This window comes from Pelodiscus sinensis, chromosome 18 (genome assembly GCF_049634645.1).
Source record: "Pelodiscus sinensis isolate JC-2024 chromosome 18, ASM4963464v1, whole genome shotgun sequence".
Lineage (NCBI taxonomy): Eukaryota > Metazoa > Chordata > Testudines > Trionychidae > Pelodiscus > Pelodiscus sinensis.
Window position 1 is genome coordinate 3,691,738 of NC_134728.1, and position 13,652 is coordinate 3,705,389.

The 13,652-nt window shown below is 39.5% G+C and overlaps 1 protein-coding gene across 1 annotated transcript in view; it reads right to left on the reverse strand.

The window, feature by feature from the left end:
- Positions 1 to 1,507: 1,507 nt before the first annotated feature.
- The window catches only part of ZBTB46 (zinc finger and BTB domain containing 46), a 110,682-nt gene continuing 98,537 nt past the window's right edge, over positions 1,508 to 13,652 (reverse strand). Inside the window, exon 7 of the mRNA XM_075900980.1 lies at positions 1,508 to 7,038. Within this exon, the coding sequence (XP_075757095.1) occupies positions 6,649 to 7,038 (390 nt within the window). The 3' untranslated portion in view covers positions 1,508 to 6,648. The remainder of the gene's footprint in view (positions 7,039 to 13,652) is intronic.

Below are 13,652 nucleotides of genomic sequence, written 5' to 3' on the forward strand. Positions count from 1 at the left end.
AGAACTCGTGGGGAAACCTGGCTGGCAGGCTACGTTTACAGGCCCCAAAGGGAACAGGCAAAGGGACTAGGGGCTCAAAGGAAACCTCAGCTCCCTACAGCTACCCCTACCCTTCCTAGCCAGCACTGCCCTGAAACAACAGAGGTCTCCACTCCAGGGTAGCCCTGAGGACAGCGCGATTCCCCGTCCTTCATGCCAGAGCCACAGTGGCAGCCTGTGGCCAAGAGGAATCACCGCAGAGGAGTGAATTCCTAACAGCCGTCGATGGGCGCATTGGAGAGGGTGGGGTTGGAGCTGGACCAAGCTCCTTGGAGGTGATCTAAAAAAGGTGAGGCAGAGATCTCCAGTTTGATTTTCAGGCCCCTTTGAGACATTTTCCCCTGCATCCGCAGAATGGAACATCACTTTCCGAAAAAGCCTGTTCTGAGAACGGCATTGTCTGGGCATAACACAAATGTCACGGGAGTCATACCCGTCAAGCACAGCTTTTAAAGTCAGACCTCCTTTCACCTTCTCCCATAGCTTAGTCTAGTACAAAGGGCCGGAGCCAGCAGCAATGGCATCAGTTAAGAAAGGGAGACCTTTTGCTTAATGATAAAAACTTCCCAAGGGGTGGAATGGCTTCCCATTGTTTGGGACATTTAAAACTAGACTTGTCAAACAGTCATGAAGGTACAACAGAACCACATTCCTACACCAGCAGGGAGATAAGCTAGAGAGCTACTCCTGGAATTTCTAGTACCATTTTTCAATGAGGCCGGAAGAAAAACCGTTTTCAGTTTAGTGAGAAAATCTAAGGGAAACATCCTTCAAAATGTAAAAACAGCAAGTAGTCCCGTGGCATCGTAGAGACTAACAAAAATAGATATGTATCAGCATGAGCTTTCGTGGCCAGAACCCTCTTCCTCAGATGGGCTGGAAAAAGTTCTAAAATTTAGAAATTTTAAAGAAAGCTTCAAACCCAGGGAAAAATTCAATCAGACTCCAGATTCATTGATGTGGGGGAGGAGGGCGGAAGGGGAGGGGAGGAAGGAGGTTGAGCAAGAAGGAATATAATATGCTTCGGTATAAATCTCTGCATGAGCTCTACTTAACCTGGCCCCCTTTTATTCCTAAATGAATAGCTCTGATGCTCAGGTGGCCTTCAAGAGCATCTGTCTGTGAAAGCAAGTTAACAAGGGGAAAGGCCATTCAAGATGCTGAACCAAACTCTCTCCAATGATATTATGGGACTCCTGGACATCTATCATGACCTTCTAGTGTTCTATGATTCTATGATTGTTCCTTCTAAGATTTTTCCATACGTGAGCGGAGCGAGTTTTGTCTTGTGCACCAATATTGACATCATGTGCGCTTAGCCTGATGTGCGCCACTGTGGCACCCACCAGTTACTAACAAAAGTAAATATAAATGTAAATTGTGATGTAAGAAAAAAATACTAAATCAAGGGATAATTAATGTGCACGACCCTAGACTCAATCAGCATGTGGAATAAATCAAGACAATGTTTGTAGCAGCAATTTCCCAATTTATTGAAACTGATTGATTTTGCAAGTATGTCTAAGCTAATCCCATCACAGAAAGTAATCATAATCAGTAGGCAATACCTTTGGCACGCCTAGGCAGACAAGAAACTGTGAGATCAACTAGAAAATAAGGTAATATTTACCTGAACTACATTTACAGAAAATCAGTACAACACACGGTCATGTTCTCCCACTGACTTCTGATTACTAAAATCTCCCCACCTCCCCATAATATTAAACACATCTTCAATACAAACACAGGTTTATAATAATTAATATAAAGTCAGTATAATATAGAATATTCCCAGCAAAAAAAAAAAAAAATAGTCAACAATCTTCAAACACTGTCCTGGTGTTTTTTTTTTAATTTTTAGTTTTATTTTTGCAGACAGGTTTAAAGCATGTTGAAAAATAAATATATATGAAAGCATACACACAGCACTCTTACTATGCAGAAAGTCTAAAAAAGGCAGAAATCCAAAACACAATATAGAATCTAAAAATAAAAAGAACCATTAAGTATGGCTTTCTTAAGAGTTGCACATGTCACAGAATGAGCTAAAATAAGATTATCTTTCATAATATTGCAAAAAATTCCAGTTTTTGCATTTTCTTGGAGTTTTTTTTTTTTAAAGGGTGATGTGCAAAATTGGAAGCATTAAGGTGGATCTTTTTCATGGAGGCTCCTATTCAAAGATGGCAGTGTTCTGACGGAACCCTCTACTGCAAATGGAGAGTCAAAATATACAACTTTGTCAGGAACAAGAGTTTGACACACAATCCAAAGTAATAAATTCCCAAATATACACACACATATATAAAAAGTCAACTGAATGCAATTTTCACTTTGGAGTTGCAGAACATTTAAAGGCATAATTCAAGATACAAAACATAAAATGGGACCTAATGCTAAAGTAGGTTTCCTTTTGATAAGAAAATATTCCTTTAATAGTCCAAGCACTATTTGTTTTTCAAAAGAGCCAGTCACTTTGAAAACCTTCATGAGACATGTCCCCCTTCTTATGTCCCTGCAAAATCATTCTGTATCTTTGTGAGGTTTTTATGGTGACCTTACATTTTATATATTAAACCAACTATATTCAAATATATATATAAATTAGGATTTTTAAAAGATTTTTTGAAAGAAACAAAAAGTTGACAGGAAGGAAAAGCCAAGAACCTAAGTTGCCTGCATTGTTTGAGAACGTTTAAATGCAGTATTATACAAAGATATAACTTACTGCATCATTTAGCATTCTTTAGGTATTTATTTATAGAACTGAAGAAATACACTGAACTGCATGAAAACTTAGCAAAGCTTTGTTTGAGATGCTGTTTGTAGTTCTGGTCCTGTTTTATATATAAAAAGAAGAGAATAAAAAAAGAGATTTGGGATATAGTGATTACACATTACATATGCTTTAATAAAAAAAAAAAAAAAAAAAAGTTAACCACAACATTTCCACTGACACCAAATGTCTTAATTTTTCATTTTGAAGGAAATTATTTTCTGAAACTCAATCTGCATTTTTTTTAAGAAAATGAAATTTAAAAAGGGAACCTCAATAAAATATAAAAGTTTCTAAAGGGAAATATAAGAGTAGATGATAAAGATTATTTGACCTAGTGTTGGACAGAATGACATTTAGGTAAAATTTCTTTACATAGAACAGCAAAGAGAGAAATGTACATAGGTAGCTAATTTACACAAGTATCCGGACAGAGAAAAATGTGAGGTACGGTTGCTAACTCTACTCCTCAAACTTACAAAGTCTTAAACACCTGCACAAAGTTGTGCATTTGCTTATGGCTTTGCGGAATTGGGCCTGAAGACAGACCTGGAAATTGCTGGTATCTTTCCATGCTTAATTTCCTGCTTTCAAATCTTTGATTTCTTTTCATTTTTAAAATTAACCCTGCAGTTAAACACAGTGCAGCTTCAGATTTAAGTTTATAAAACATAGATAAGTGAAGTAACTGGTAAAGTTGTATAAAGAGACCCCCTTTCTATTTGATAGAAAGCATCACTGTTTTTAGAATCAACTTCTTTTTAAAAATAAAATCCCATGTCTCTCTGCAATAGGGTGTGGAAGTTTAAAAAGCTATTCCTGACAGGTATTTAATTTCCAAATCTGCACACCTCCATCAAAAACAAAGCACTTAAAATTATACATCACATATTAGAATGATTTATTTGGTATATATATTTATTTAGTGTAAGTTAGTAATATAGACACATGTGCTATATTATAATTTTAACAATATAACAAGTTAGTTTTTTGTGGGTTCCTCTCTCTCTCTCTCTTTTTTGCATCCTCAGTATGAAGAGCACAGAAGTGGCACTAGAAGAAAACATTTATGAAAGCCATTTGGCTTATTGTCCGCCATAAAAAAAAGGAAAAGAAAAAAGCAATATAAAATATTTCCAAATAAAACACAAAATAAAGCTAAGCACCCCCAAAATGTTCATACAAAATCAAGTTTGCCCAAAATGAGGGCGGGGACAAAGTCAACTCAGGATCAATACATTTTGTTTCTCCCTAGTGAATTTGTACAGTGGGGTGAGGGTGGACGAAAGAAGTGGAATGTCTTAGGAACTGAAGGTCATGTAGGTGGTTTCAGGGTTTTTTTCTCCATTTTAAAATAGATTTTATATATAAAGAGACAAGCTACTGGTATCTCTAAAGTATGTATTTGTCTATATGTGACCTGTGACTGCTGGAAGTTTAGGAAAAAAACGTAATATTTACAGAATAACTGGCAATAAATTGACAGCCTGCATATTTGATAGGTGAAAGTACGCAAGTTCATGTAACAGTGACCTGGTTTTATGATAACACAGAATGGACACAACTGCTGATTTCTTTTGCACTTAGAAAAAGGGATATAAAGGTCCAATCTTAAAACACTGGTTCTTTTAAAATATAGTAATAGGGCTTTATAACAAGCTAAAATGCAAAAAACAGCTGTTTACAGTTTCATAAACATGGTTTTATATGACCCTCCCACACTATTCCTTGAATATTCAGAGAATCTGGTTGCCCATTTTTGTTTGGTAATTTTCTCAATCCTAAATACGAGCAGCAGTGTAGACAGTAATAACAGAACTTTGCTTTGTGCTACCAGTAGATTTAAGAACATGGACTGTTTTAGAAAAAACATTTGTCCAAATTACCGACCAATACCAAACTTGAACAGTCACAATTTTGGTGCTTATACACAATGTGAAAGTACAAACCACTGTGAGAAGAGTCCCACAGTTTGGGGAGGAAGAAAACATGCAGAGGAAAACCGGTCAGTTTCTTGAAAAGAAAAAGAAACTCAAGATAGTTGCAGAGAAAAGGAATAAAATACATTAAATAATGGTGATTTGACCTTTCAAATACAGCAATGCCTAATGGTCCAGCTATTCTAGGGTGCCAAGTAGGTAGACACTTGCATTATGACACTTCACTGGGAAGAGATCAGTGGCACCAAATAGCTGAAATACCTAAAGATTTATTTACTGTGATTTTGTACAGTAGACTCTGCTTTTATTTTATTCCCTGGGTAGAACCATGCTTTCCATTTTTAAAAAAATTAAATACAAGGACTTAAAAGGTTTCCCCACAAGAAATTGCCTTTCCCACAATTGGGGGAAAAATAGCACCTTTTAATAATTTGGCTTCCTAGATTTAACTGGTTGCCTCTTGGTCTTGTTTGTGGCAGGTTTCAAGACCATCATTATCATAGACATTGTATAAAAATCTGCTCCAGAGCTAGAAAACAGTGAGGTCCTTCAGCCTTTTTATTTAAAAGCACCAAAACATAAAGGTGAAAGGTGAGCAGAAGCTTATATTCTGACCAGGACACTTTCACTGAGTTTTTTAAGTAAATGTCATAGGAAGGCAGCAGTGGCCAATATGACCTGAACTATTTGGAACACACCCATGTAAATTCTACTCTATACACAAAAAAAAAGAGAAGAGATGCTCTAGTGGAGAAATCTGGTTCTGTAAAAGGGAAGGCTCACAGAGAATCAACCTGGCTGAAGCAAAGGTAGTTCTACTTAGTCAGTTAAACATACAGACTATACTTACAAATTAAGTAACAATGCTTTAGCTTGGCAAAGATGAATAATATAACTTGGGTGAAATCTTGACTTTGGAGCTAGGATTTCTCCCCTTGTTTCTTGAGTTTTCTACAATTCATTTTGTTAACTGACTAGCACATTCCTAAAATTTGCATATAAATATGAAAAAAAGGCAGTTCGTTGACACCTAAGGAAGAAAGGCGACAACATGCATGTAAACCAAGCAACTGGGTACTAACTCCATGGGTCTTTTATAGCAAACACATCTTATGGACACACCAACACTCATTTCACACCATATTACTAAATAGGGTTGAAAAACTGGACACTGTTAAAAGTTGCCAGTGGGTTCAAATAATTTAATGATCTTTAACCTGATGGACCATTTGGAAGTAAAGACCCATGGTTGTGAAAGGGGTTCTTAAGGCGGCAGCCCGAATTGCTGTTTGATCTAATAGGTTCCATAAAAAAAAAAACATAAGTTAAAACAATTAAATATTTAAATTAATTATTTGTGCGAAAGACTTGGGGTATTATGGAGAAGCCCTCCAACACACAGGTCAATTTGCTTACACGATGCTCGTTTGTAAGTAAGTCCACTGCTGCTGTGAATTTAGAACAAACAAAACTTGAAAAAAAGTTGTTTGGGACACAAAACCTCCCTGCTATTTAATTCAGGGTGGGGAAGGTTTATAACAGGAACACGTACTTTATACATCTCCTAGTCTCTCTCTGTCTCTCCCTCGCAGTGCTCACGTCTTCAGAAACTCTAAGTCACTTGCATGCAATCTGATTTGCTCCCACAGAGAGGCAAAGACAGACAATCATATGTTTCCATGGGGGAAGAAGAGGAAGGGTAATGTAACTGATGCCACTAAAAGTGACACTTACTAATACCATATCTGAATGGGAGAGATAAAGGACTTGTTTGTTTAAAAAAAAACACAAACAACTGTTTTGCACACATGGACAACGACAAGGCTACTTAGTTTTTCCCAGCACACACTGTCTTCCCTCCCTCCCCCTACAAACAAAACTTTCCCCACCTCCCTAAGAAATCCAAGTAAAATCCTTGTCATTCTCCCCAGAGTTCTCTTGCTCCTGTGGAGAGTCAACATCTTCTTTGTCATCTTCTAGAATCACGTCATCCTGTGAGATTCCGACGTCATCTTTCCATTTTATATCATCGTCATCGCCCATCTCTTCATCTCCCTCCACTTTCATGTCATCTGGATCTTCCATGTACTGGCCTTCGCCAGGATATAATTCATCTGGAGAGCCTTCGCCTCCGTTCTGGTCTAAGTGGCCTGGTATGCCTCGACCAGAGCAATCGGCACAAACTCCGTGGCGGCGGGAGCCGTGCTTGATTCCCACGCTGGCTGCAGACATGAACACTCTGTTGCACACTTTGCATACGTATTTTTTGTCTTTGCTGTGGACCTAGGGAAGGAAAAATCACAAAGAAAAAGAAATTAAGGTGGAGAAGACGAAGCAGAGAATTGCAAACGTGGTCCATGAGAGAAGCAATGCTTTCTGTTTTGCTGTAAAGGGGAAAAAAATAGTGTGGCTTGTGACTATCACTGGCTGCTATTTGGGACAGAAATGATGGATCTCAAGTATGACTTTTCCCCTCTGTAGTTGTACTAATATTAGTAGGAAGGTATTTTACAATGGAAAATCTTTTTGTTTTGAAACACCTCCGACTGTGAAACCAATAATTTCAGTCTAGGAACCAACTTCTATTGGTCTACATTTACCATGGGGCAAGAGAGCACACACGACTAAAATTCCTACTACATTTTGAAAGTCACACATAATCTTAAAATAGCTACCACCAGATGTTAGTTAAAAGCTACCGGCAAACATGTCTCAAGGATACAACAAACATTTCAGTGTTTGCTATAGGTTGGATAAGGGGTCAGTCTACCTCAGGGCTGTGCCTAGACTGGCAAGTTTTTCTGTAAAATCATCTGCTTTTGAGGAAAAACTTGCCAGCTGTCTACACTGGCCGCTTGAATTTCCACAAAAGCACTGACGATCTCATGTAAGATTGTCAGTGCTTTTGCGGAAATACTATGCTGCTCCCGTTTGGGCAAAAGTCTTTTTCCGAAAAACTTTTGCACAAAAGGGCCAGTGTAGCCAGCAGAGATTTGTTTTCCGCAAAAAAGCCCCGATCGCGAAAATGGCAATCCGGGCTTTTTTGTGGAAAAGCGCGTCTAGATTGGCCACGGACGCTTTTCTGCAAAAAGTGCTTTTGCGGAAAAGCGTCCTGCCAATCTAGACACTCTTTTCCGCAAATGCTTTTAACAGAAAACTTTTCTGTTAAAAGCATTTCTGGAAAATCATGCCAGTGTAGACGTAGCCCAGGAGTATTTTGACTGGTATATCTATGTCAGCATAGCTACTGTGTGCAAAACACTACTATAGATACACTGCACTGATGTAAAGAGAGGTTTACTTTGGCAGCTCACCAGTTTGCAAAGACATGCCTTTGCAAAGCTTATCTTGGACTGGTAAAGTGTGTCCATGTGAGAGGTGTACCCTGTGTTAGTTGTATTGACACAGTTACCTGGGTACATTTTTCAAAAATGCTCTCAATGAAGACAGGTTCACAGGTGATAAATTATAAACAGCTGTCAGGATACTGTAATGGATGAATTTAGCAGTCTTTTTTCCATCACTATCAGCACAGGTGAAAGAATTAAAACCTTGCCAATGAATCCACTGAAATAAAAAAGCTAAACAAAAAAACCAAACCACCTTCTACTGCCCATCAGCTTCAAAAGTTGTGTCTGCTTTGACAGCTGAAGGTGGTTTGTCACAAAAGTTTCTGTTCCTTGAAAGAGTCACACAGCATTGTGTGTCTGAGCCCGGCATTATGCACTGCTGTTCCAATTACAGAGTACAAGCAGCTGTGGAAAAGTAATCTGCAGGATTTATTCAGCGGGAGAACATTGTTCGAATTGACCCAGACTTCACAGCATAATAACCAGAACTAAATACTTGAAGAGTGTGTATGTTCAAACACAGCACTTTACAAAGTACCCTCATACATGTGATCGCTGCCTTAGAGCATTTTCACGTTAGATGAAGCAAGGGATTGCATTTGCTCATTAAGCTCATTTGCTACACTCCACTCCTAAAGAAAAGAAAGCATCGGCTGGGTCAGGATTACTGAATTCTACTTCAATAGAGTCACACCAAAAATACTATGGTGTACACACGCTTTTAACAATTCTTTCTGTTAAGATGTTACGGTGCCAAGAGGGCTCTGGAAATAGGTATTCAAATAGATTGTGACTATTCTTTGAACTGATAGGCCTACCATGTCCACCAGAGAAAAGACCAATCTAATTTTGTCTGTTTGAGGCTACAAGCCCTGGTCTACGCTAGGGCGTTATTTCAACATCACCCCCCCCCCCCCAATTCAAAATAATAAGCAGAGCGTTGACACCGTCAAGCCCATTATTTCGAAATAATAGGCTGGTTATTTTGAAATCTGTACTCCTGCTTTTCTCAGGGAATAAGGCTTATTTCAAAATAGCAGTCGTGTGGACGCTCCGATGATGCTATTTCGAAATAACTCCCCAGAGTAATTTGAAGTAATTACTCCTCAGTGCTTCCTGGGGCTCTCAGTCAAGGTAGCGCATCCGCATTAACGGAGCTTGCCTTGGACTAATTTCCAGGCTTCCCCTTAGTGGGGACACGCTACAGTATTTCAATTTTGTTATTTCAGGAGTTATTTCAAATTTAGTTATTTTGAAATTATTTCCTAGAGTAGACATGTCCCAAAGCAATACAAACTATGTTGGTTATGCCACACAGTCACTGTAAGAAGGAATTGATTAAAAAAAAAACAAAATTAAAAGCTAGACTTTGACCTGACAATCTGAGTTATGAACAAATGCTTCCTCTCTTTCAAATAAGGCAGTAGCTTGGGCTTTTCAACGTAAGGAGATAGGAGGCCAAATTTTAAAGCAGAGCAACTTACATCACCTGATGCAAGGTATTTGTGTGACAATCTGAAATTAATCTGAAACCAATCAGGAAACATGCAAAATGCCATTGAGAGAGAAAAAAATAGGTCCAGATACAGCTGTGCTCTTAGTCTCCTTTGAACAGGAGATGGCAGTCTTGTAGCAGAAGAATGGGTCTGGACTCAGATCTGGGTTTAATTCCCAAATCTGCCACAGGCTGCCTGGTGAGCCTGGATAATTCACTTCATACTTGTGCCTAAATTACCGATTTGCCAAATGGGGAATACTACCCATTTCTTTTCTCCTACCCTTTGTCTGCTTTGTCGCAAGCTCTTTGGGGAAGGGGTCAGCCTCTCATTATATATTTGCAATAATGGGGCCCCAATTATGGTTGGCTAGCCAGGCACTATAATAAACTGTTTGGGTCCCTGGGGGATATAAATAATGAATAAAAACAGGCAGAGGAAATCCATTTTAACTAACTGCAGTTAAAAGAAAGAACTCTTGAAATTCCAGTAAAACCTGCATAGCAAACTTTTCTCTTCTTTTGGTGCTTTCCAAATTAATTGTATATGACCGACACAGCTAGTGCCAAGGCTAAATGCATGCAAGAGCGGGCTGAGCTGCTCATACTTTTGCTGCCTTCAGGAAAGGCTAGCTGTGCTGCAGGACCGAGAACTGCAATTACTGACAAGTCTGAATCCCCCAATGCCCTGTCTCAGCTCAAAGGAAAGGGGTTTCTAGATGTTTCAGAGTCACTGGATTGCACTTGACCACTATTGTGACATTGGCACAGACCCTGTGTCTGGCATTACATTCCCACAACAAAACATTTTCTTGAAATTTTATATCTACGAGCAACACTTCCTCACATAACTGTGGAGTTGTCAAACACTCCACTCCAGAGAACACTAAGCTCTCTGCTGATTTCTGTTCCTTAAAATTTGAGGCAGCTGGGAGTATAAAGAACACAATATCCCCAATCTCAGAGTTAGGTTATTTGATCAGTCTGTAATCATTCTGTTTAGCAATACTTATGGATTGTGTTAGGTGAGGGGCCATATGAGACCAGCACGTCTATGCATACCGCGCTAGAAATCGATCTTCTGGCACTCGATTTAGTGGGTCTAGTTAAGACATGCTAAATTGAACACTGAGGGCAGCTCTGGGCAATGCCAGTACTCCTCGCAGTCACAAGGAATAAGGGAATCCAACAGGAGCATTTGCTCCCGTCGGCCTCCTTTTGTGAAGATGACGTCAAGCTCGTCTTGCATTAAGCCGACTCCAGATACATGTATGACGCAGCTGGAGTTGTGTACCTTAACCCAAACTTCCAGGTCTAATGTAGACCTGGCCTTAGAGACTGACTATTAGGCTTATTCCCTAAAAAAATCTGTTAGTTTCTAAGGTGCCATGGTTGTTTTTGCAGACCAACATGGCTGGTCCTCTGATGGGCCCTCAAAGCTGCCAAGAAATGCAACTCATGAATGAGGAGCACAGGCTCAGGAAGCAGCTTGCTAGTCCAATCTGTATGTCTTTCCCCTTGAAGCACACAGCTCAATTGTGAGAACAGGTGTCTTGGACACATGAAAGAAGCCATAACTGGTTCCCCACCCTCCATCACAAGCACCATGTAGTTTTCTGGTCACTGATGGACTAGGCAATGTGAACGAGAAAGGAGAAAAAAAACCAAGAGAGCAAAGTCTAATTAAAATGGTCAAGAAAAAGGAGGAATGGGAGTAAGAGGAGGAGCATAAAAAAGAAGCAGAAGAGTAAAGTGAGTCAACAGAAAGATTAGAAACACAGTAACTGAATCAGCAGATAGCATGGGGAGATGAAGGACTTCAATAAAAGAAGAACTGCCTGTATTTCTTGTGCTCTTAACATAGTTGCACACAAAGTGCATCTACTCAAAGGGGGACATGGTGGCCCAAAACCCAAGGACAAGCATAATGATCACATCCGGGGAAGTTGTGGCCTCTTGGAAAAAAACTGGCCGAGGATCATGGACCACTTTCTAGGTGTCTGTTGGCATTCCAAGGCATTTGGGATCATGAGTGTGGGGGAAAAACACTTACTCAGAAGAAGGCCAGTTAAGAATATCATTAATTGAGTCACAGAAGAATTATATTTCCTGGATCTGATTGCCAAGCCAATTGTTCTATGGCAAGTCCTATGTTCTTATTCCTAGTACAAGCCACCTGGATCACCACCAGGCTACTAGGATGTTTAATTTCCTTTTCCGTTACCCAGCTGAACTAAAGGTATCTGTAGAGAGAACAAATGAACCACCTTTATCTACTCAACATACCACTATAGATAAGCTAGTTATGCTTCTGTTTTGATCAACACTTAGTTTACCAAAGCCCTGTGCATTCTTACTCCTATCAACTACACATTCTTCCATGCTCTGAAATAGTTTTCAAGTTGGGTTCTTGAAAACTATTTGAGATGATACCAGTGTATGTATTTCCATACATATGCGAAGCACATTTTTTTAAAAGTTGGATAGTAGACCTATGCTAAGGAAGGGATCTTAAAAGCTATTTAAAATTATCTTTGCTGCTTCCATGTATCAAATCATAGTGACTCACATTATTGGATTTTGCCATCCAAGAGAATTATTTTCATTCCCCTGGCTAACTCAAAAGACATATGATCTTTTGAAAATGCTGTTTGTCTCCAGCATTTAAAAATGACCACTTTCATAGAATCACAGAACACTAGAACTGGAAGGGACCTTGGAAAAACATCAAGTCCTCATAGCAGGACCAAGAACTGATCATCCCTGACAGGTGTCTGTCTAACCTGCTCTTAAATATCTCCAGTGATGGAGATTTCACAACCCTCATAGGCAATTTATTCCAGTGTTTAACCACCTTGACAGTTAGGAAGTTTTTCCTAATGTTCAACCTAAACCTCCCTTGATGTAATTTAAGCCCATTGCTTCTTGTCCTATCATCAGAGGCCAAGGAGAACAATTTTTCTCCCTCCTCCTTGCAACACCCTTTTAGATACTTGAAAACCATTATCATGTCCCCTCTCAGTCTTCTCTTTTCTAAATTAAACAAACCCAGTTCTTTTAGTTTTCCTTCATAGCTCATGTTCTCTAGACCTTTCATCATTTTTGTTGCTCTTCTTTGGACCTTCTCCAGTTTCTCCACATCTTTTTTGAAATGTGGTGCCCAGCACTTGACACAAGACTCTAAGTGAGGCCTAATCAATGCAGAGTAGAGCGGAAGAATGACTTCTCGTGTGTTGCTCACAACACTCCTGTTAACTCCTATTTAAATCCGTTAATGGCAGACAGACCCTGTCTTTATTGTATTCGGGAAAAAGAACATTCACCAATATTTCAAAGGGGGAGGGGAGGGTGGAATTGCCCTTGGTGCAACTGGTTTAAAAAAGAAAAAAAATTGTTCCCAGGACTAAAATGATCCAGGGAACCAGCTGGCATGAGAAGGTGTCTACAATGGCAAAACTAACAACAAAACTTGGAACTTTTGTTCCTGCAGGGGACAGAGCTGACTGCTTGGATGTGCCTACTGAACACCAGAAGACTCTCACCCAAAGGAAATAACAAAGAGACATCTCAGGGAGCAGTTGGTCCCAAGGCCAGATGGCTGGGCACTCATCCGAATGGACACATACTCATGGAAGGAAGTAAAAGATGATGGGGTTTTCGATACCATAGCAACCGATAACATAAGCCCCTTGATCATTCTGGTTTACGCGGTACGGGCTAACTGCCACCCTGTATATAAACACCACCATTTGGCAAGCTAAGACAAGACACTGGCATCTGCTGAAGGCAGACAACTGCCTACCAGCTGACGACATAACAATCCTTCCCAGAAAAAAGGAACTGAATATTGTTTCAGAAGGCATGCGTGAACTAAAGAAGCTGCATCCACGATGTAATAGCTACATGGAAAATATCCATTTTGTATTTTTTAAAAAGCTGTATCTGCTACCAGGACTTGGGTGTTCAGTAACAAGGGCAGCTGTTATTCTACTACATTTAAGTAATTTCTGGTCACTGTGGACACTTCAACCAGCAGGGGTCAGAACATTTTA